The sequence below is a fragment of the Vicugna pacos genome, chromosome 1 (genome assembly GCF_048564905.1).
Source record: "Vicugna pacos chromosome 1, VicPac4, whole genome shotgun sequence".
Taxonomy (NCBI): domain Eukaryota; kingdom Metazoa; phylum Chordata; class Mammalia; order Artiodactyla; family Camelidae; genus Vicugna; species Vicugna pacos.
Window position 1 is genome coordinate 57,851,763 of NC_132987.1, and position 24,562 is coordinate 57,876,324.

At 38.1% G+C, this 24,562-nt stretch overlaps 1 protein-coding gene across 3 annotated transcripts; it reads right to left on the bottom strand.

The window, feature by feature from the left end:
- Nucleotides 1-1,992: 1,992 nt before the first annotated feature.
- On the bottom strand, nt 1,993-24,253 carry TMEM207 (transmembrane protein 207). 3 transcript variants are annotated; one of them, XM_006201081.4, is made up of 5 exons: nt 20,003-20,133; nt 18,121-18,158; nt 12,875-12,919; nt 11,911-12,053; nt 1,993-5,144 (listed from the first exon to the last, which is right to left on the bottom strand). In XM_006201081.4, exons 1-5 carry the CDS (start codon nt 20,075-20,077, stop codon nt 5,008-5,010), a joined length of 438 nt encoding a protein of 145 aa, XP_006201143.1. In that variant the 5' UTR covers nt 20,078-20,133; the 3' UTR covers nt 1,993-5,007. The 3 variants fall into 3 exon arrangements, with proteins under 3 accessions (XP_006201143.1, XP_072820862.1, XP_072820802.1); XM_072964761.1 differs by lacking the exons at nt 18,121-18,158; nt 20,003-20,133 and adding an exon at nt 24,188-24,253; XM_072964701.1 differs by lacking the exon at nt 18,121-18,158 and having other exon boundaries at nt 20,003-20,111.
- Nucleotides 24,254-24,562: the final 309 nt, after the last annotated feature.

Here is a 24,562-nt window from a genome sequence, read left to right on the forward strand (position 1 = left end):
TTCTCTACTGGAAGTGGACTCACAGCCAACATATTTTCGTTGTCTCATTTTCTTATATACAATCCTTTTTGTATATAAGAAATCCACATTTTACCTTAAATATAATATTCTGGTTGAGTTTCATTTCATAGTCCACATGAATGCTTTTTAGTCCTATCCCAGCTCTATTTCATTTCCGTGAAAGATATTGAATTTTAAAGTTGTCTTTTATAAAAGTTGTGCTCCTGACACAAATGAAACAGATTTGGAACCACAAAACTGAAAATTAAAAGGGACCTCATGGTCAGGTAAAAAAGAAATAGGTTAGACCCTTAGGGTCAATGCTGTATGTGTTACGGACCACGTGAGCATCCCATACACAAATTACCCTGCCTTTGCAGGCAGCACAAACTCACAGGTGTCACCCTCAGAAGCGTGAGTATATTTCAAATTTCCTAGACTCTCTGATGGCAGACATCTCACCTGATGCTCAGCTGCATTGTGAGCTATATGACCTACAATAGTAGATTCCTCTTTGCAAATCTGAAACTCACTATTATTCCATTCTGCTAGGGTCTGTCAAAAATCTAGCTTCGTGGTTTCCTTTAGCCATCAAATCAAATCTAGCTATTGGGCTAGAATCATAGACAGGCTTTCATGCCCTCTGCTGGATGTTCAAAGAAAAAGCTATACTTTGTAACAGTAAGGAAAACCTCATTTAAAAAATGAATGCTCTTTGACAACGGAAGAAAAAAAAATCCATTCCTATCAGAATTAAAATCTGAGAAGCCAGGTTAAAATGAATTTTAATGACTTTCTATGAACTAAGATACTGGCACAGATTTTCAGAAATGAGATAACAGAAAAGGAACACAGGTTTATTTTTTAAATGTCTGCTTTAAATGTCATGAAAATCATACAACCCAAATTAGTTTTACTATTTAATTATTTACAGTAGTTTTCAGTGGCCCATATAGAGCATATGCTACAGAGCTTTCAAGTGTCTGTCTGTTCTCTAGAGTAAAGTGGTGGAAACTCTAGTATTATCAAAAAGTTGGTTGGAGAAATATACCCAGAACCTTGTACAATATTTGACATATAAAGTACTTTTAGGCATTAAATGAAAATGTGCTCTGTGATACTTGATAAGAAATCTTTGTCAGAAAAGTCTCTATGAAAACAAACATTTTTCACCAGTCCTACCCACGCACCAAGCATGTGCTTCGGTTAGACTCACACTGACACATAAAGCAAGTCACTTAAAAAGAAATTCCAATTGCTTCAACCCTGATTTTCACTAATGTCTTCATCAAACTCCAGCTGCTGAATCATTAACCCTGTTTCCAGATGTGCTTACACTTTTCTAGGTATTAATTATAACCGCTGCCTGTTCTATAATTGGAATGGATTTTAACATACGTAGCTTATAGGATATGAACAAAAACACTTTCCTTAGAGTCATTTATTTGAAATAAACGTAATTATAACCCACATTCTCTGATGTTTATTTTTATAGCCACTTTTGAAGATAAAAGATCATAGTGGAAAAATACCTGGAATAGGAATTGAAAGATCAAAACACATAGTCTAGTTTTGTCTCACACTAATTAGCTATGCATCTTGAACTAGTCAATTATCTTTCCAAAGCCCATTTTTCTCATTTGTTAAGTGAAAGCAGTTATATATTTGTATATATATGTATTTCTTTTGTGTTTTTTAAATAGAATTTTGCTGAGGTCTTCAACTATAAGAGTAATGTACAAACAATATTGAACAACTAGAAAATCCAAAAACATGAATTAAAAAAATGAAATTACCGGTAGCCCCACCACCTAAAGACCTTTACGTTTAACATTTTTCCTTATGGTATAATTTCCTTTGTTTGCAATTGCAAAGTACAAAGTTGCCAAACATTTATTTATTTCACTTTATGTATTTTTTTGTATTAAAGTAACACTTGCATTTGTTTTTAAAAGTCAAATAGTACTGTAGGCTCATGATGAAAATCAGCACTTCTTTCCACATTAGCATTATCTCCAAGTCCCATTTCTTCGAGGAAATGACTTTCAACTCTTTTAGCATTTTGTTTCAGATATTTATGACCTAATTTCCAGATGATGTACTTTACCATTATTTTCTGATCTAAAAAAAATTAGATATTATTCATTGGCTCCACACAATCTGAGATTAGGATTTACTCTTTTATTATAGCCTGCCACCTTCCCTCATACACACTTCCCTCCTCTGCCTACCTTGTCAATATGAATAACATCCATTTTATAATTCAACGTTAATTACTTACATTATTCATAACAAAAATTTGGGGGCTTAATTCAACTTTTACTTTTCACAGATTTATAATCACCTTATGTTTTCAGTTCCTTTGCTTTCCATTTACCGATAGTTAATTTATCACCACATTTTCATTACATATTCTTCCTTAATCCTACCTCTTGTTCTCCAACAGCTGTTTGCTGTGATGGTCCAGTTGGAACTGGCTCTTCTCTGGGCTGCTTCAGTGCTGTCTTTCTGTAGGTCAAGTTCATCATCATTTCCAAAATCCTCTTCACCTCTCTTGCCTCTAATTCTTGAGCGGTTCTGCGTTGGTAGAGCACGAACTTGCTTGATTATTCTGTTTCTTTCCTTAAGACACTTAGCAAAGTGGAGAAACTTGAAACCCCAGTCAATTTTGATTTATCTATCTGTATCCATCACATACACATTTCCATGTACTAAAACTCACTGCTAATTTTCTTCATCATCTTCTTGCCACTCTCTTTATTCTTGTGAATTAAAAACATGTTTACTCCTTTACTATAACCTTAGCAGGTTTAAGAAGGGAATGGCTATGTTCAACTCACTATGTGTAACTTGACGTTAAGAATAGCAAGGCTAAAAAGTTATTGGGAGAATGAAGTCTGAAAGCGGTTTGTGCACCCTAAAGCCTCCACACGTATCAGGGATTATTAGGGTATAATTAACACAAGTTTCGCTGGGCACCTTTCATCAGTGGTTACTAGTGAGATGATTTTACCAGCACTGTCAGCTTTCCCCGGCTCTTACCCACATTCACTTTTGTAAGGCTTCATCGCCGTCAAATTCCCATCCAGCTATTTTTGGAAATTTCCAGAACCAGGGAACTTATAAAATTTATTTGAATATATGGTAAGTGCGAGGCTGCTTTAGAAGCCTGAGTTATAAATCAGTGGCTAACACAAAGATCCCTTCCTTCGTGGACTTACGCCCTAGCAAGAGAAGACACATAGCAGAATATAAATAGAATTTTGCCATGTAGTACAGTAGAAGATGCTACGTAGGAGACAATAGGTGCTATGGGCGAAGGAAAATTGCCCAAGACAAGGAGGCGGAAGTGCTAGGGTTGGGAGAGGCTGCAATTTAAAGTAGGAAGAGCAGGATGGGTTTGTTGTGAAAGTGACTTTCGAATAACGACTTGCAGGAGGCGAAGGGGTGACACAATGACGCTATCTAGGAGGAGAGCTAGGAGGAGGCAGAGGGAGGCAGAGGGAACAGTGTGTGCAAAGCCCAAAAGAATAGGGGGAGGTGGGATAATATCTGTAGGTTTGAGGACAGTGTTCCTGGAGCAAATGAACAAGGGCGAGAGTTATAAAGAGAGACTTAAGAGTGGTATCTACAGAGCCACGTGCCAAGGACTTTAGTCATTTTCTCTGAGTGAGGTGGATTGTCACTGGACTTTAGTTAAGGGACATGGTCCTCCTTACGCTTGAAGAATATTACTTTAGACACCATTAGATATGGAATATAAGCAAGCAAAACTGGGAGCAAACACCAGTTTAGATACTGTTGCAGTAATTCGGGCAAGAACTGGCAGTGAGTGGCTCACACCAGAGACGGAGTTAAGAACTATGTGAATATAGACCTATTTTGAAAGAGCTAAGAGCTAAGCCAAGTCATTTCCGAGGTAAGAAGTCACATAAAAGGAGGACTCAAGGCTGACTCCAGGGTCTTTGGTTCAAGCACCTGGAAGGTTGCTGTTACCATCAGTTGAGATGGGGAAGGTTTGGATAAACAAGCTTGGAAAAGAGTAAGAGAGATATTTGGTCAAGTTAAATTTGAAAGGTATATTAGGAAAACAAGTAGAGAGTCAACAGTTCTGTTCGACAAATTTGTCAGTAGAAGATCATATAGCATTTGCCATGGATTTCTTTTCCTGGCTCCCTTGCTCGCGGCCACTGCAGAAACGTCACTTGATACCTCACTGCTGCTTCTGTAGTCAGAATCTTCAGTGAGAATACTGAGATCTATGCCAAGGGTTCTTATCATGGCTTGCCAAGAAATGCCAAGTCTTGAGGAAGCAGAGAAGGTCCGCGGGCTCCGGAGTCTGCACTCACGCATGGGAAATGGGAGCCTCTCCTTCGTCTTCACGTTGCGGAATTACGTGTGCTTCATAGCTTAGGTAATCTCCTTCAACATCTGTCAATACTCCTCAAGGAGACGTGCAACTCCTTGAACTTTTAATCTTCCTCTTCATTCTACCTTCACCCTTCAACTCAAAATAATCCTTCTTCCTACTGTCTCCCGTCATCCTAATTCAAGTACTCTCATTCTGGTTCTGGGTCTAGGCATGCCTAAATCTCTGCTTGGTTCATGGTTAAATTATAATCATTTTTATTAACTCCATACTAGGAAGAGATCAGATCAAAAAAGAGATTGAGGCAGAAAAAGCTGTGATGGGTACTAGAGTGGAATCCTAAACTTGACGAACGCCACCCCATGTGTTATTTACTGCCTATTTGAGTACATGGATGAACTTCACTATAAGCATTAAAGTATAAGGCAGCAATGATATACCAAGAGTCCACAAATTTACTGTGGAAACATCTTCATGACCAAAATTCTTTTTCTACATTCATTCTTTTGTCTATTTGTCCTATTTTTAAGACCGTATTAATCAATCTCCAGGAGTTTTCACTAAATGAAGGAATTGTTCATAAATTTAATGTTTTGGGATTAAAAATATTTATAATATTTTCAATTAATGATCCAGATCTAAAATGGGGTTGATTTTAGGGTTTCTTCATATGGAGGTGGGGGCCCTAAAGTGCCAAAACATGGAACAGGGTACAGTTCGGGGTTTTGGATTCGAACGTGAATTCCAGCATTTGGATTCACAGCTGCTTCTGTCCCTGGAAAGAGAAAGACAGAGACCTACGATTATTCAGTCAGCATTAAACAGAAGCACATGAACTGTCTAATAAAATCTGGCATTTCTTGGATCACTGGAGCAACAGAAAATTATTTGTAGCCTTGAGAAAAAAATTACAACTATCTCACTCTCTGCAGTGATAGTTTAGCCGCCATAGCAAGAAAATTTGCTCTCATGAACCGATTAGATCATCATTGACTAACCCATCAAGAAGCATTTACAATTTAACAGCTGAAACTAGAAGAAATATCCCTTTTGGTAGATCAGAAGACAAGATTCCGGTAAACACTAATGGCTTTTAACTAATGCTCCCATCATGAGAAATGCAAGTCTCACTAGAAACATTCAAATACTACATCTGAACTTTATTATTTTATATTTATGTTCTGTAGACTGCAACTAATGCAGTTAATTAATTTCAACACTTCTCTACGACAAATAGTAAAAATATCAAGTTGTGAAAAGCTTACCATTGAAGTATACACATACATTAAACAAAAGGCATTCTCAAATCTTAAATTTTGAAATCAAAGGTCTTGACTTTAGATTATACACTGTAAGCCATTAAATATCGAAATCAAGCTTTTTCTCCCTCAAATTGATCGCAGTCCAATAGTTCCTTTGGAAATCTCCTATTAGTATTGGCTTGAAAGAATGATTTTGAGTCACACAGGAAATCAATAGTAATATTTTACAGCCATTTATCTACTATATGTTCTCCTTTTATTCACATGGGTCTTTATCTTCCTGGGAATATTTTGACTGTTTCTTGCCAAAACAATAATAACACCCATAAATTCACATTTAAAGAAAAAACTAGGTCCTTAAACTACATCTGGCCCTTTGACTGTTTTTGTGTATTAAGTTTAACTGTAACGCAGTCACGCCTGTTCATTTACTATTGTCTCTGGCTGCTTTTTGTACTATAATTGCAGAGGTGAGTAGTCCCCACAAAGATCATACACCTGCAAAGACAAACATATTTCTTATCTTGCCCTATTTTAATAGAAAAAGTTCACTGACCTCTTGCTTAAAGGATTAAGATTTGATACCATCAATGAGATTCCAAAGAACATGCCACAACTATCAAAACAATCCAAGAGTATTTATACATTAGGCAATAGCTGTATTTCTGGAATTCATGTAGAGATTACTCAAAATTATTACTTTGGAGTAGGAAATATTTATTTAGGATCATGGACTTCCATATATTCGTATTTGTTTTATTTTGTATCTCACTAGTTCACAGGACAAAATATAACATTAGGGATAGAGCTAAATTTAGAATACAAATCTCACTTCCTGGTTCAACACTTTTCTTAAGGGGTTATTTATTTAACTGAATAATCTACTCCTAGGTGATTACACAAATTTTTTATACCTCAGTTTGCTCTTGTGCAATAAAAAGGATAGTATTAGTACCTACATTCATAAAGCAAGGCTAAATGAATGTAAGGTGCTGAAAACAAAATTATGGCACACAATAGTTACCCATTAAAGTGGATTATCACTATTATTAGTAGTGACATTAGTATTAGCATCATTATTATGTATCATGAAGGTACTATGCTAGGACTATGCATGCATTTTCTTGCATGTACAGTATTATTTCTCAAACTATCCTATTTTAATGCTTCAGTAATGATTTAAACATTATCATTATTAATGCTACTGCACAGAGATTACTGAATGAAAAGTTTCTTGAAGTTAGAGCCTTGTACAGTTAGAAAAGTTAGGATGACCCAGGCCGACCTGGAGGGACTTCATTAAACAGAGTCCTATCAGCCAAGAGGACTTGTCTCAGTACTTCCCTCCCTTGTGGATACTGTTAGTGAGCACTGCCCATTTTCCAGGTGAACTGCCCCGGGCGCACTAACACAAAGTCAGAGGTAACTCGGCTATCATTCTACTTGGAGTGGTCCACCAGGTGGACTTGACACAATTATTAGCTCAAATTTATTTCCACCATCACCATTAGTAACACCGTGCTCCAGGCCACATGGTACTGACACATGCTCTTTGCGGTAGGAAAGTTTTATTGTTATCTCCTGACTACAAATTTGCTCATTGCTCTTAAACTTGTTATGAAGCCCACAGGCACTCATTTGAGAAACAGAACTAAGCTCAGAGAGCTTTTGTAAAATCAAACATATGTCACCTTTCAATTTTTTTCAAGGCGTGTTTACGTCCAATATCATGTGACTGGGAGGGGAACGGGCATTATTTTGGTCTTTTGACAGATTAAGAAGCTGAGAGAACTCAGTTACATACAGCTGCACCAAGCCTGTGGTTTTGGCAGAGCTGTTGGTGAAGATATTATTAGTGTGTTGTTTAATTCTGTAAAACCAATACACTTACTGCTGAGCGTTTATAGTCAGCATTCAGATCCCCGAGGTCATGAAGAATCACTCCAGTGGACTTAGCCCTTTTCCCCTCTTTCTGCTCATTTCCCTTCTCTATCACGTTCTCTCTTTCTCTTATGTGGGGGTGGCTTAGACTGCCTGAATTTGAGTCACCATTCTACCGCCTACTCTGTTGCTCAATCCCTGTGTGCCTTTGTTCCCTTACCTTTAATGCTCAGAATGATACTGAGCCCCTCATGGAGTTGTAGGGAAGAATAAGTGAGATTAGAGATGCCAAGTGTTAGCACAGAGCACGACGCATGGGAAATGCTCAGCCCATGTGACCCGTTATTGTTATCATGCCCTTCCATGACCGTGTGTGAAGGAAATACTCCCTCATTCCTTCTCTCAAATGCGTCCCAGCATATTTACATGTAAGACATGAAGCATGGGAAAATGAAGTTTCCAAAAGGATGCTGAAATGAGACAGGATCCTGGGAAAGGGGAGGGGAGATGGGAGCAGAGAGTGTAAGGGTCAGCTTCTAGTCTGTCTCTGTCTAGTCCTCCTGCCCCTCCCCAGGTCAGAGCACTCCCATTTAATCATTGCTGGAAGACTAGTATTTCCATTTGCCCTGAAATAAGAAGAAGGTAAGATTATTTCTGAAATTGCAGAAGAAATGGGGTCAGGGAGATTGGATAGTTGAAAGGCAGCATTATCAGGGAGACGAGCCGGAGGAGAAGCTAAGCACAGATGAGAGTCCCAGGAGGGGTGTGTCTGCAGCTCCCACCTCACCGTCCTCTCAGGAACGGCATGGCACCTGCGCTGCCTTGTCAGAGACCCAGCTCTGATACACGCGAGGTAGAATGGGAAGGATTCAATGTCGATTTTATAACAGCTTAGTATATTTTGTTTTAAAATATAAGCAGATAATAGTAGGAATCCCTCATCTGAGCCCTTAAATCCTCTTTTCTAATGAACACTAGGTTGTTTTTCTGCTTCAGCCCTTCTTTCTTCTCTCACCTGCCAAACACCAAACTTTCCTCTTCATTATCTTTAAACCTTTTACTTCTTCATAAATAAGGGCTTTTATTCAGCTTCACAACCTTATTTCCAATGAAAACCTATCTTCATCCATATTTTCAGTGAATTTGGAAAAAACTTGTTTTTAATAAACTTTAAAACTCCATTGTCACTACTTATTTTTAATGCAAATTTTAAAAAAAATAAAGCCATTAACCTAACAAATCTCAAACTTTTTGTTATACTTTTATTTTGAACAACTTTATTGTGGTATGGTTCCTGTACAGTAAACTTGTTTTATTTTTTAAAAATCACTTGTAGTTTCTACCTATTGAGCCTGTAATAGTCCCATGGGGGTATCAGAGGGATGAATTCTCCTTTTTCTGAGGCATAAAGAGCTTCATCATGACGTGCTATGATATGGAGACTTAGATCCTATAAAGAGGAAATGTCCTATCTTCCCCTTTGTGCCCAAGGGGTGGCAGGGAGTCCAGAAACTCTATTTCACATCCTACTTTGTCACTAGTATTTTTCAAAGGCGCTCCCATTTTCCTCTCCTGCTTCTGTACAGTGGCTGAAAGGAAGACTTAGAAGTGCAACCCCGCATAACCTGCAGGGTGGACGGATGAACCCAGACTTCGCAGGCTGTGGAGGTAGAAGCTGTGGTTTTGACCCTTACCTCTCTCTGCAGCCATAAAAAGACCCCACAGTAGTTCCTTCCTTTTGGAGAGTACCTCCTTTATGAAAATATTAAGTAGGGAGGATCATTTGTCTGGAGAAGGGAAGGTGTAATGAAAATCCAGTGGGAAAAGGAAATTCAGTGTGGGTCTGGGTTTCAGACTCCCTTAAATCATTGGTTCCCTGGAGTTCACTTCCAGGAATTACTAGTTAAGAAAGGTAACCAGAGATCATAGAGATACCACTTCCTAAATTGCTCTTCCGTGTTTTATTCTGGAGAGGAGAAGCAGGAATGGCAAGAGGCACAACTCTGGGAGCCACACCTACATCAAAGATGATGTGAATAGCTGTTCACCGTCTGGACAGCCACCCTGAGTACCTGTAGGACAGAATGGGAGGTGGGCAGGCAATGGAATTACCTAACATGTGACCCAGGGTGGGTGAGGATAAAAATCAAGGGGAAGTGGCAACTGAGCTGGCGATCTCTAAGATGGACATCAACAGAAGTGATCTTCATATAGAATTTGAGCTAGGAATGTTCCTGGAGCAAAATAAAAGTCAGAGCTATACTGGTGGGATTAGGAAGGAAAGGATAGCATGAGAAAGGAAATGAGGGGAGGAATGAGGATTCTGGAGCGCAGTCCCTACCACTGAGGAATCACCCAATGGAAATGTCTGGAGGTTTAGGATATAAGGCTGTACTTAGCGTCCAGGGATGAGGTGGCTAAGCCGTGTGTGTGACCTGACTGAATTTTCATTGTTCCCTACCCTCAATTCTGGGCAACTTGTAGTCTATTAGTTGACCTGCAGCAAAGACTTACGGGGTATATTTACCCGGTAGAATGAGAACAGTATATAACTTCCTCAAAGGGAAGTAACAGTCACTTTTCTGAATTGGTATTTAGGAATTAGAGACAATATCTGAGAAGCTTCTGACCTACTGCCTAGTACTTGGTAGATGTGAATTAAATTGTAACTATATATATATATATATATATATATATATATATATATATATATATATATATATATAAAAGTTTCTCTCCATGTGTTGTCTTTTCCTGCCCATAATGACTCTGGAGTAATGTAGGGAATGTGATTCTAATGCCCTTCACTCAGTGCTTTTAGGTGTAGATTATTGAAGTACTATGTCAGTTTTGACCCCCTTTTTTCACACTCACACCTGTTCAGCAAAGTTCAGACGAATTCAAAAGCATCTATGTAAACCACCGCCCAGGAAATACTCACAACATTAGAAAAATGGGGATTTAACTGTGGCACATTAATTGCCTTAAAAGTTAGAATAATATTACTAGTTAGCTTATTTACCTAAAAGTAAATATGCAAATTTTCTAAGATTTGAGGTCGTCTAGTTAAAAATAAAGTCTTCCTCAGAGTGAGAGATGGGCTAGGAAGACTGGTGTGGATTCTTCTCTTTAGAAACTCAAGTTCAGTCGGAAGAAACAAAATTGCATTTATTTATTAAATACTTCTTGTTAAATAAAGAAGAACAGACCAATATGACTATGGTGAGCCCTTTGACTAACATATTTTGTTAGAAGGTCAGTCAGCCTATCTCCCTGTACACGCAATGGAAAGTGTTTTAGATTTTAGGAGAAAAAGCTATTTTTATTGGAGAATTTAATTATCCTTCTCAAAACAACCATTTCTTAAATTGATAATGTGTTTCCCTTTTTCAATAGTCATTTTAAAAAGCCAATAAGGAATATAATCACTAAATCTTAGTACTTAATTTTGACCCTAATGCATTTTAGTTTATTTTTACCCTGCTTCTCATTTAGCTGTTAGTTTTTCCAGGATATATCCTGCTCTATCTGTTGAAAATCTTGTGCTGATCCAAGTCTCTGAAGGGCAGCTGTTAATCTCTACCAAGTTCTCTCGGGGGGACTGTGGTTTACAACCCAGTGCCTTAGAGGAAAAGTCTTACAGTAAATGGTCTCTGGATGAGGGCACTGCTTAACACAAAGAAATAAACTATCAATTATCACCTCCCAGAAATCAATAAATGATCATTTTTCTACTCACAGCTGAGGCTGGCAATTACAAATAACTCAAGATCACGATTTCCTCCATTTCTTACCTCTTAATGCGGACTGGAAAATAATAGGAGAGGCATGGTTTGGGGGATGGGGGTCGGGAGCAGGCAGAATCAGGATGCTGCCAATGTGTCTCGGGAGAAAGGACATGAGTACTGATACCCTCCTGCCCGATCCCCAGTATTTCAGGCTCTGCACTGGCAGCGGACAATCGGGAAAATGTTGTCCAATATTACTGCAGGTAAGTGAAACATGGACAGCTTAGTAAATGAGACTATGAACACAGGGTAGGTTAGGCAGATATCAAAAGCCTAAAGATGCTCTTTTGTACCTTAAATATTACCATTCACTTGCAGTGGCCAGCCCTGCGTATCTCTTCTCTTCTGTTATTGACTGAGCAACATGTTTAGGTTGTATCCCCACACTCAACTATGAGTCACTTCCCCAGGACACCTTTTCTTCTTTTGGGGTCTTCTGTCTTCTGAAGCTTTCTCACGTAGACTCTCTTCCTAATGAATGCCTTTGAGTCTTTAATAAACTATGTCTTAGTTTATGTTCACACATCTGCTTTTCATAGGTTAGCTTTTCAGTTCACCCAAAACTCTAAGGTTTCCAAAGAGGAAGTCCAGAAATGTGCAGACAGCTTACCGTTCACAGGGTCCAAGTCTCCAACAGCAAAAACAGCCATGGTGCGTCTTGCGGAACCATTTTGGGGTGGCCTCAGCCAGCACTGGAGGCAGAAGAACACGACTCCACAGAAAAGGGTGACCAGGAAAACCAGCAGCAAAAACCTGATGCCAGAAGAAGCAGGGAGGAGAGAGGTGGAGCATGCTGGAAAGTCAAGAGCTCATGCTACTTCCTGGAAAGGGCAAAAAGTCAGCAAGCCTGGCTAAAAGCAGTCTGGGAGGTCGAATTCCTTAAGCAATCCCCCGCCACTACTCATACATTTTCACTGACTCTGGAATGTTCACTGGGCTCGGAGTGGGTCAATCTTGCCAGGCAATCTTCTTTCCTCTTTAGAAATTGAAGAGTTGTTCAAAGGAGCAGCAGCTCGGTTCCTTAACTCATTTATCCATTATTCCTTTCATTCAGCCTTCTATTCATTCATTCAGCTAGTATTTAAGTGACTAAATAGATTTAAATGTTGGACTGGGGATTCGAAGGTTGACAAGACCCTTCTCTGTCTTCGAGGAGTTAACCATCTAACTGAGAAAACTTGTCATGTTTAGTTTGCAAAATACAGAAGCCAAGATTTAAGAAGTTATGACAACTTTTTTCTTTGTGTTAATTTGAATGGCTTTTAAAGCCAGAACTTAAACCAGTGGAGGAGTTGTTTGGGGAGATTTCAAGGAAAAGTGCAGTTATTTTACCTTCAAAAATCTCTGACTTGGGAATTAACTATTATTCTTAAAAACAGGAAGTTCCCTGTCCAGGAAGTGTTTAAGTAAACACTGGCCAACCATCTGAAAGTGACGATTTTACGTATGTTGATACACATGATCCTTAAAAATTTCTTCAGCTGTATCATTTCATATGCTACCTCAATTGTTTAGGGAAAAGTGTGTGTCTGTACCACCAAAAATTTTATAACACAAACTGAGGATGTCCTTACCAGATATACCAGCCATTTGTGTATTGATCTTTGTAGCTTGTGCACCTGTTGATAAAGGAAACACAGTTAGTGCTGGACCTCTGGATGGACAAGGCCTTTTCTTCAGGACCATAATATTTGTTCTGACCACACTTGTTTCCCCGACAGTCACCTACTCCCTGCATCCCCTCAAGACAATTAAGCAAATATTTACTGTGTGTCTACTTCATTCAAGGTACCAAGAATACAGGTAAATGTGAAAATGTCAGATACATAAACAGATAATTGCACCATCATAGATTTGATTCTAGAGTTATGAATACTGTTGTGCATTGAGGAGGTGGTGACTAACTTTGCAGGGCTAACATGTCATAGGTATCATATATTAGGCAGGTAACCATCCCAGAATTCTGTTTATGCAATCTCTCAAGGGAAAGTTCATAATCTCTATTACCTGTTATTACCTTGGTAAGAAAGAGAAGGCCTGTAATCTGGTTGGAAAAATAAATTAAAATAAAAGGAAAATGAGCGTGTGTGGTCACACGTATCATTCACCAAGGAGTTAGAAGTTGATCTTCCATTAGGGTGGCCAAACCATTTGTGTATCTAAGCACAACTCAATCATTCCTGAGTTTAGTTTAAAAAGATGACACAGAAAATTCACAGTGTAATTTTCAGGAGATTTAACTACCCAGAGGTAGAAATTTAAGTGCTACTCACTCCAGAGCCCCTTCACTATGGCAGACACACGCACTAAGTGTACATTTGCAGATGCACTTTTCCCACACCTTGGTGTATGGGCTGCCAATAAAATAGACTGGGATTAAGCAGAGGAAAACTGTTCATCACAGCCTGACAAGGTTTTGAGATGGGACTGTACTTAATCATGTCTTCTTCAGCCATTGTTAAAATAACACTCAGTACTTTTCAGCTTGAAAGCATTTATAAATGTCAACTAATTTATTGCTCCCAGCATCTCTAAGGAGGCAGTGTGTCATGTTTATCATTATACTAGTCAGAAGTGACTTTTTAACATATGTGAAGTGTCAACTTAAAAATTTTACCTCAAACGCTAAAGACAAAATTCAATCACCCAGACTACAAGCTTTTTGTGTGTGTATGCGTAGGTTTTTTTGCTTTTACTATGCACCTAGAGGGTTTAGCTAAGTACGTAAGCACAAATAAATGCCTGGGGGGAAATGACAGCTGAAGGATGAGCTTAAAAAGCATCCTAAGACAAATGATTATTAATAAAGGATTTGCAAAGTAATTAATGGCAAATTTTTATAAAGAAATATTTTATTCATGAATCAAAGAGAAGGTAGGTTTATATTTACAATTAAAGCCTTGTTAAGTAAAATAATACAGAGAGATCAATTCTATTTCATGTATTTTCTTTTACACAAATACAAGTTCACCAAATAGATGTTATATAGTTAGTATGTACACGCATGCACCAAATTACTAGCAATGCTTTCTTCTCTTGAAGATGGCATTCTGAGGCTTTTTATCTTTTCAATATTTTGATATTGTTTGAATTTTTATAATGTGCATGCATTACTTTTGTAGTCGTAAGATTTTTAAATAGTATATTAAAAATATAAAAAATCTTTTAAATGTAGTATCCCACTTTAAAGATCGATTTTCAAATAGCAATTTTTCAAGTCCTTAAAAAGAATCAAAATAGTCTCTGAACAATAACAATATTCTAAATACTCAAATTGTAGATGAAAGACTTTCAGTGCAGAAAAAGGTACATTTTAAAAATAAAGTTATTACTCAGAGATTGATACATTCATGGTCAAATTGGAATGAGAATGCCAGAGAGGAAAAAAAGCCTGAGAGAAGTGAGGATGGACTATAACGTTTAAGGAAGACATTTCCAAGAATGAGGGCTCTCTGGCAGTAGGCGCTGGCGGATATCACTTCTCTCCCTTCCGCAAGGACTAGTGCCCTGCTTGACTTGGATGCTGCAGGGATGAATTCTGCTCTACAAGGATGGTTAGACTAGTTGATCTTTATTATTCTTCTCGGTACTGAGCGTCAGTGGACCTAAGATTAACTGTAAATTCATTAATTTGACAAATCGAAGAAAACTACAGAGTTGTTTTTTCCCCTCATTGGCTTCTTTACAAGAAATACACATAATTTCTTGTGCCAGGCATTCTTCTAAGTCAGTTGGATAACTTCATATGAACTAACTCACTTTCAAACTTAAAATGCTATGAAGTAAGTTCACACTATTATGATCCTCATTTTACAATTGGGAAATTGCAGTCATAAAGAGGTTACATAACTTGCCCAAGACAACATAGCTGGAAGTGACACAGGCAGGCTTTAAACTCAAACCATTTGAGTTTAAAGAGTCCATGTCTCTTACCACCATGAAACACTGCAACTGGGAACAGTAGAAGTCAACCCTAGCCTCATATTACTGTATGGAGCGCTGCCTGAATGCATTCAATATCCTGTGTTCCAAAATGCTTTAAGGAAATATTAAAAACACAAAAAAATATTAGAAATGAGAGCATGGAGAATATCAGACAAAGAGAACAAGCCAAGAGTGAGATCAGTTTGTAAACGGAATGTAGCAAATCCCATATATAAAGTTAGAACTGGATTCCAGATCTGGCTTAAGCTTTTTAGCAATTAACAGGATGAAAGAGAATTGGTTATATAGTGTCCTCTAAAATTAACAAAAACAGGCAGCATTACTCATCAGATGCACAGCTATTCCTGGTATAGAAATGAGAGACAAATTCAAACTATGGGGCTTCATAAAGAGGGTGATTCTAACAACAGGAACAATGTTTCTCAAAATACTCTTAGAATAAATGAATAACAAATTTCATGAGTCCGTTTCATAAAGATCACCCTTAATATAGACCAGAGTGCAATTCAGCTACAATAATTTGGGGGCAGGGGGATGGGAGCCAAATCATATCACCCTGAGAGTGGTGGCCTGATCTAAATAAACTGGGCTGGGTCAACTGTATAGTATCTAGAAGAATGGATGGATTGTGCATCCCTCAGGCATTTCACCAGGTGTAATATGTTTTTAAACATTGAACATAGAATATGGTTTTGTAGTAAGAATCCTGGGCTCAAGAGTCAGTCTTGGGTCCAAATCCAAGCTCTGCCTTTTGCTTGCATACTCGAGCAAAATACTCACTTTCCCAAGCCAGGTAAGATAGTGGGCTATCATTGGCGACGTGTTAGTACAATTAATGGACAGGATCCTGTATATGTATGATCATATTTATGTTTTGTTAATTACCCTATTTGTGTTCATACGTGCACATCAGTGCACTGGGGAGGGGAAAAGATTAGGGGTGCAATTATGCAGGCGAGGGGCTCTGTCATATTTTATTTCATTCACTAAATTACAGTATTTAAATTATATACAAAAAGCCTAGTAATGTATTTTTAATACTAAAAATGCTGTTAAAAATAGAGTATGTTAGATCAGAAAAAAATAGTCTGGGGTTTGAAAATAAATTTAAATAGAGCTAATAACAGAGTCCACAACCATCTTCTCGTGGCGGCAAAAAGTCTGAGATACTGTCTTCTGTATAGTTACTTACCTTACGCCAGATCCCTACAAAATCTGCCACTTTCTTGCCTTCTCTGTCTTTATTTTCCTCTAATCTGCATTTTAATTTAGACAGTTTCTTGTTTTTACTCAAAAACAATGATATTAAATAATGATAAAATAACAGATATTTACACACAAAACAATACAGTCAAAAAGATCTACCTAATACTAGGTTAAGTCCTGCAATTAATTTGTTAATATCTTGCTTTGGGTCTTAATTTTTTTCACCTGCATAAAAGGCCAGTAGCTTCAGTGACTCTAAAGTTAGCTTACAAAGTTCCTCAATACCATATTCTCCTGTCATGTTGATTGAGGATTTAAATTCAAAACGTATTATCCTTATCAGTTATGAATTTCTTTATTCTAGTATTCTGGGTCAAAGGCAGAAGATGAAGAGACAAGATGAGGCAGCCACGAGGTCCACAGTTAGGTAAGAACACTAATAGCCAAAAGTCCATTATGTCACCAACACCAGAAGACAGAGACAAAAAGCAAGGGCAAAATCAATGCAAAGAGGCGGGGAGGGAATAGCTCAGTGGTAAAGTGTGTGCTCAGCATGCTTGAGGTCCTGGGTTCAATCCTCAATACCTCCATTTAAATAAATAAATAAATGGACAAGCAAAACTATCTCCCCCCATCATGAAAGAAAGAGAGAAAGAAAGAGAGAGAGAGAGAGAGAGAGAGAGAGAGAGAGAGAGAGAGAGAGAAAGAGAAAAAGGAAGGAAGGAGGGAAAGAAAGAAGGAAAGAAAAAAAGGCAGACCAGCCAGAGACCTTGAGACCTTAAACAACAAAATCAATGCAAAGAAATAGCAGGGGAGAGCCACGTGAAAGCTGAAGAGCGGCACACATTTCATAAGCAGATGGTCAATAATGGGATGATTCACCAGAAGCAGGTGAAGGATTCCAGGACCAAGGAAAGCACCCCACTCAGCATGGCCTTTTAATCTGGAGACGGCCCCCGGAGACCCTGGCCTTGAGGGTAACAGCCAATGACCATTGAAAACTGCTAGCTGGCACTGAGGGCTACACCCAGGAGAAGACAGTGCTTGGCAGAAGTGCTTTCTGACACTTGCACTAAGTCACAGTGCATTACAGTTATCATTAATCAGCAGCAGCATTATTAATGGCACCTTCTCCCCATCTCCTGAATAGAATTCTGAGAAGCTTTAAGCCTCCAGCACAAAAGGTGAGAAAGTTGAATCAATTATTCACATAACTTATATCAAAAGCACTTTGAAATGTACACGTAAAACACGTTAGATCTTTGTTAGTTTGCTTATATTTGAAATCGAATTATCCAGAAAACTGCCTCCCATCGTCCCTGTGACTAATGCATGTGGATGCGGTTACAGAGAACATCATGATTCTTTCAGGAAGTTAAAGGGCCCTTAAAATCTCAAAGGTGGAGGATGCAGTGAGAAAAATACATAGAAATCAACCAGGCCCTTTATTTATTTAACAAACCTGATCATAATGAAAGTGCATCTTTTCTGCTTTTAGAAAAACTGAGCCATTTGCATTTGAAAACAATTTACTATTTTTTTTTCTTGCATGATTATAATGATCTTTGAAACTCATTTGGGGCTCTCAAATGATTCAAGCCTTTTTTTCATTCTCCGAATTGTGAAAATGCTGAATAAAATAATATACAGCCTTGTGCTGTTTACTTACACTTCATTTTCTTCACATGGCGAGTCCGATAGCACCAACTGAAACACATGTTTAGAACAATAAAATCCAAACATCTCATCAGTCTAATCCTTTAATACAAACAAGGCCTAGAGACAATGTGGATTTATATCATGTCGTTTGCTTTTTTAATTAAAAGCTCTGCAGCAGAGTCTATTGTTGGTACACAGAATTTTAATTGGAAAAAAAAAAATCTCTGGGTAGATTCTCTAAGTCAGCAGTGACAGGAGATATATACTGTGAGCCAGATTCCTCACCTACACACCACCATAGGTGGATGTGAAAACATTTTGTTTTTCCTGTGGGCAAATTTTGCTTTCTCTAAGCAGCTTTTGTGCACCTCGCATTTTTTTCTGTGTTTTCACATTTTAACTACAGGAAGGAGCTTCATTGCTCATGCATATTATTTTCAAGCAAAGGAATCAAGTCCCTACATGAAAACTGACGTCCATCCCATCAGCGTTAGTTGATGGTAAATATACGCAAGAAGGGGTGATTTTAACCTGCTCTGAGGCTAAGGTTGATCTAAGATCCATTGACATTGCTGCTGAGATTTAACTTTATCTCTTTATCAAAGAAGAGGGATACAGTAATAACTTTGATTGCTTTGTTTTAGAAGACCCAAGTCATAAGCATTATAATGCAATTATCTTAGTTCTCTGTGTCGAGCCTCATAAGTTACAATAAGTCACATCACAGAGGAAAGAGAGTACTCCAATCTAGAGGATTTGATTGTTTTTCTCTTGAACTCAGACCCTTTTCAAGCACAATGAGAAAACTGTTAAATGTCATTTATATAACATTTGAAAATTCAGTTGATGAGGTCAGTGAAGTATTTATTTTCCTGGACCCTAACATACAAATAGAAATACAAGTAAGAAGTTATGAAATTTAAAATGATAGACTTGGGAATTTTCTGTGAGATATATCTTTTTTTTTCCCTTAATCCCAAACTCATCTTCTTCAGCACCTTATATTTACTCTACCAAGTTTATCTGGGCAAAGAGATTTGTGGAGTTGCAGATGGAGCCATGAATTGGCCATCAGAGAGCATGGTAATGAGCGATTTATAAGCACAGAAAATGAGATGCACTCTCTTTTGCTAGAATGCTGTAAATAGATGTGCATACTAACTGAGAGGGAAATGAACATTCAAATTTTGTCCATAAAGAAAGTTTATTTACGAGTAGATGAAGTCATTTAGGAGCTTAACAGATAAACAAGTAAAGTTACTTCCCAGTCTTTTGTGCTGTAAGCTAGCAAGCAAAACACAGCATTACATTATTACTACTTCACTGCCAATGTCAGACTTCGGAGTTACCATGAAATGGGGAATGAAGTCTTAATATATTTCAGACCTAAGTCTTTCAGATACATTGTACTCAAGTAACACAGATACAGAGGTGCAGATATTAGGATGAGATGCTGGAGCAGAGAAATCAAAATAAACTCTCAAGTTAGTTCTGTCTGTATTGTTCAGCACTGAAAAAATGTTGAGCCTTAAATATGGCTTCCGGCAACAGTAAACATGTCTTCAATTAATCCTGACATAGCATTTTATGTCAACAGCACTTCTGATTTTTAAAAATTTTATAGCATAGCAAAGTTAAAGATTAAATTGCATCCTATTACTTCAATAGCAATAGAACTAAATAAAGAAGACATTAGGAGTAATGTCATTAGCCATTTTGTTTTTCTGTATCTTTAAGAAATAACTATTATAAATCATAAGAGGCTGATAACACTTCCTTAAAGAAATCATCTAAATGTTGGAGTAGTTGTTACCCAAACCACAAATCCATAACAAATCAGATCCTTAGAGTAGTGCCTTTGAAAGTCTTTTCCCCGAAAGAGAGATGGTTACCTGGAATAGTGGCAAACATAAGATTCCTGGTTTTGAGATCACTGAAGTGACACTTAAAGGTCTGGATCTCGACATACTTAAAGGACAAGCAGCTCAAAGACAGTGGTTTGCCGCCTGTGTTTATCTCCGTCTTTCTCAGAACCTGTTAACTTCTCTATAAGTTATGCTTCCTGCCAGAGCACTCATTAATGCTGGTTCCTTGTGACTGGTAATGTGCGTGCCAGGGGCAGGAATTTGGGGTGCAAGCTCACAGGTACTGAGAGTTCAAGGAATTTCAGTTTAAGGTCAGAACCTTAATAATGTTCGTCAAGCCCTGAAAAGCCAGGGTTATCCATGCTGACCTGCAAAACTAGCTGGCTGCTGAAATAACAATGCTCAAGTGCATGGTTTATTCCAGAGTATTTCTGTTGGCTTGTTCGTTGATTTTGTAGAATCTTTATCTGGAGAATTCATTTGGTTTTCTTCCCTTTGTTGGTCCTCTTCGCTCTTCTTTTCCTACGCATCATTTTCAGTTCCAGGTCTAACCCAACCTTGGGCATAAAGTTTTCTCTGTCTCATAATGATTGCACCTTACTTTTAAACAGCCTATATGTCAAGATTTTTTTAAATGAAACAACTCCAACACAACCACCAACAAAAATGTTTACAAAAATATCTAGGGAAATCCTGAAAAACAACAAAAAAGAGGCACTAAACTACTATGTATTAAGACTAAAACATCATAAAAGTATAAAAAATTATAAACATCCTTACTGATGCAAGTAAATAATAAGATAAACATAACAGAATAGAGAGTTCAGAAATAGATGAAAATAAACATAGAGATTTATTTCAGCTGCCATTTCAAACCAGTGAGGGATGGATGCTATTCAGGGAACGATGAAGAACTGAGAGCTTAGGTGGAAAGAATGTAACAAATGACTTCTGAGGTGCTTAACCACATTCATAATTAGATAGCTATCAGGTACCATTATAATCAGACTGGCAAGTTCAAAAAATCAGTAACAAAGTGAGGAGAGAGAGAGATGGCTAATCAAATCTAGTCCTGCATGGTTGAGAAAACTGTACAGCCTCTTTGGAAGATAATTAGGCAATATCTATTAACCTAAAAACTGAATATATCCTTTGGCCAAGAATTTCCCCTTCAAGAAAGTCCCCTGCAGACACTACTGCACATGGCACAAGTGATTCCATGAGATGATGTTCGCTGAAGCATTGTTGATAATAAAATACTGGAAACAGCAAATGTCCATGAAAATGTGACTGGTTAAGTACAAAATGATTACATCCACTCAACAGAATACTAGGCCGTTGTTTAGAAAACTGGGGGCAGATCACAGATGCTGATAGAGAAAGGCATCTAAGAGTTATCACTAAGTAAGAGGAACCAACTCTAGAGTGCCGCGTACACCATGCTGCGTCTTACACAACAAACAGGGAAGTATAGCTTACAGTGTTTTCTCTCTACATAGAATCTGCATATATGTGCTTATGTATAAATAGAATGTCTCTGCTTAAAACTATTAACACTTGTATATCTGTATAAGGGAAACAGGAGTCTGAGGAAACGAGAGTAGGAGGGAAATTAACCATGCACTACAAATTTCTTGTATCTTTGATTTTATTTTTAATTCTATCAGCTAAATATTTTATACACACATACATTTCGAAGGGCCACTTTTGAAGCCAGTCCTCTAGAGTTCCGAACAAGCGTGGTGTAGTTCAAGCCCCAGCATGGGTCACCAAATCCAATTCAAATGATATGTGGGTGCGTTTATGATCAGATATACATAGATGGCACTAGGAACAAACCAGCCGTGTTAGCTACCTAAACTACTGTTCTGAACTGGCCATTAAGGTATATGGATTCGTTGCGCTGCCTCTGGAAGGGCAGAGCTGGCTGTGTGGGGACCTCGGTCTGTTTAGTATGCAGCCACAGACACAGCATGAATTTCACAGCAGAGGAAGGGCTTGGTGCCAAGGCCAATAAGGGATAAGGTAAGCAAGCCCACAGTACTCTTTGTCCCTAAGACACCCTCTGTTTTGCGTGTCTCCGAAGGCTGTAATTAAACAAGATGAAAAATAAGCTTTTCACTGGTGAACTTATGTATTAGGCAGGCAGAAGCCTGACTTCCGTCAGTGGAGTCAATGATCTTAAGAATTCCTGGAAGAGGAAGTCAAGGCAGCTAAGTAGAAAAGAGATGGAACGGGAACAAGGGCAGCATGTCTGGTTTAGCTTTAGAAACTGGAACTATGGCCAACCAGATACATAGATTCAGTAATTCTGGTGAAAAACACATGCAGGATCCGGCAGCAGGTGGCTGACGGGGATTTCGGCAGCTGATAGGAGTGGAGTCTAGCATCACAAGAGCACTGCAAGTGCCGTTACTGTATTTGATGCTAAAATAAAATGCATATTCATCACCACCTTTCTCTTCACAGGTTGCTGTTTATCTGTTTACCTCTGTGACTTTCTCACAGCACTCCCAAAGGCCAGTACAGTAGATTTTGCTTAAGATTTTTGCACTTTTCCTAGTGCATTCCCTTCCCAACTTCATGACCGTTTGATCTTGGAGAAGGAAGTCTGCCCATGAATGTCCCTTTACATGCATAATTTTTAAAGCATTTTATTTTGAGATAATTATAGATTCATATACAGTTTTAAGAAACAATACAGAGGTCCTACGTACCCTTCATCCTGCTTGCCCCAATGGTAACATCTGCCTAACTATTGTACAATGTCACAACCAGGACATTGGTACTGATATGCTCCACTGCCTGCATGATTTTTGTAACTTATGTTTTACCACTTAAAAGTTGTAATTAATCTAATAATTTTGTTCAGTTGCATGCTTAAGTGCATGAACTTGTTGTAGTGAGTGACCATCATTAGGAATTCTGGCTGAAGATGGGTGAGGGTGACGCCTATTCATAGCACTGTGATCTTTTATGTTGCTATTACTCTATAGACTCGTTATGTTTGAATTTAAGGGTGGAAAGAAGTAAGAATCTCAGGAAGAATCAAGGAGAAGGAGGAGAAGAAGAAGGAGGAAGAGGAGGAGGGGTGTGTACTGTGATGATATAAGAGATTACACTTACAAAATTCACTGAGTACTTAGATGTTGGATCTATAATTCTTATCTTGGTAACAAGAAAATGGGCAGATATATGGTCAATGGTACAGTGCTGGTCATTTACTCAGCCTGTCTTCTATGCTAAGAGGAAGTAAATCCTACAGGAAAGGATGGACATGAGGGCATATGAAACTATTCTCTGGATTCGGAGCCTGGCAGAAGTTCAAATTCCCTGAAGCTCTAAAGACAAGTTGCTATTTGTCCTTAAAGGTCATGACATGCAGCTGTTCCAAAAAAATCTAAGGACCAAAATTCAAGGGATTAAGTAAGAATAAATAGAAGGTATGAATAGAAGTGGGCAATTCATAAAGGAAGGTCCAAAGAATAAGCAAAAAGGCATCAGCCATTCTCTGTATGGAAATTTAAGGCACAAGATCAGAAAGCCCCAGGCTGAGTCACCCCTTCACAGCTAACCACAAGCATGGCAAGGAAACATTCATCTTCTCTAAAAGCTGTGTTTTCTGCAAAATGATAATATATTGACTTATCTCCTTCACATAATTTTTTAAAAAGATCAGCTTGAAAATATCAACATGAAATCAGATAAGGCATAGACACAAAGGATTGATTAGTGAGGCATAATAAAATAAAATAAAATAAACTCCAAAATTAGTTCCGCTCATGGAAACTATGGGGGGATAGGCTTATGCAAGGAGGACTTTAAATGAGGAAGCATGTCTGGTTGTTCAGTTTCATCCTTAACTTCTTCTCCCCAGGGAGAAGAAATATTGATCACTTTGCTAAACCAGTGGGCAGTTTTTAGTCCTCATCTTACTTGGTCTAATTGGTAGCATTTCAGTTGGGTAATCACGTCTTCCTCCTTCTTAAATGGCTTTCTTCTTGCTTTCAGAACAATACATTTCCTGATTGGCCTCCTACTTTATTGATTGCTTCTCTCCATCTTATTTGCTGATTTTCCCAGACTTGACATGTTAGGGGTGCTCTCAGCCTAAGCCTCAGAACTCTTTCTTTTCTATACACATTCACACTTTTGGGAATTTCATTCAACCTCATAGATTATCATCCATAAACTGACAGCTCCAAAACTCACCTCTCCAGTTGAGCTCTCTTCCTTGAATTCATAACCAACTGCCATGCAGACACTACCGTTTGGATGTTTTCTAGACTTCTGCAAACAAACTTGCAGCAAATCCAGTTCTGGTTTTCCCCATCTGCCCTCTACCTTCTTATTCTCAAAGTTCTTCCCTATATCAGTACACTACAACTCTTTCCTTTTGGTTATTCAGTCCGAAGAGAAGCACAGACAGTTTTAAGTTCTCTCTTTCATATACAATCCCCAATCAATCAGCAAATCCTGTCATCTCTAATTTCAAGGTATATACAGAACCCCCCACTTTTCATTCCCTCCACCAGCAACTTTTCACCTGAATTACTCACCAATCATCATCACCTGTCACCTGAATTA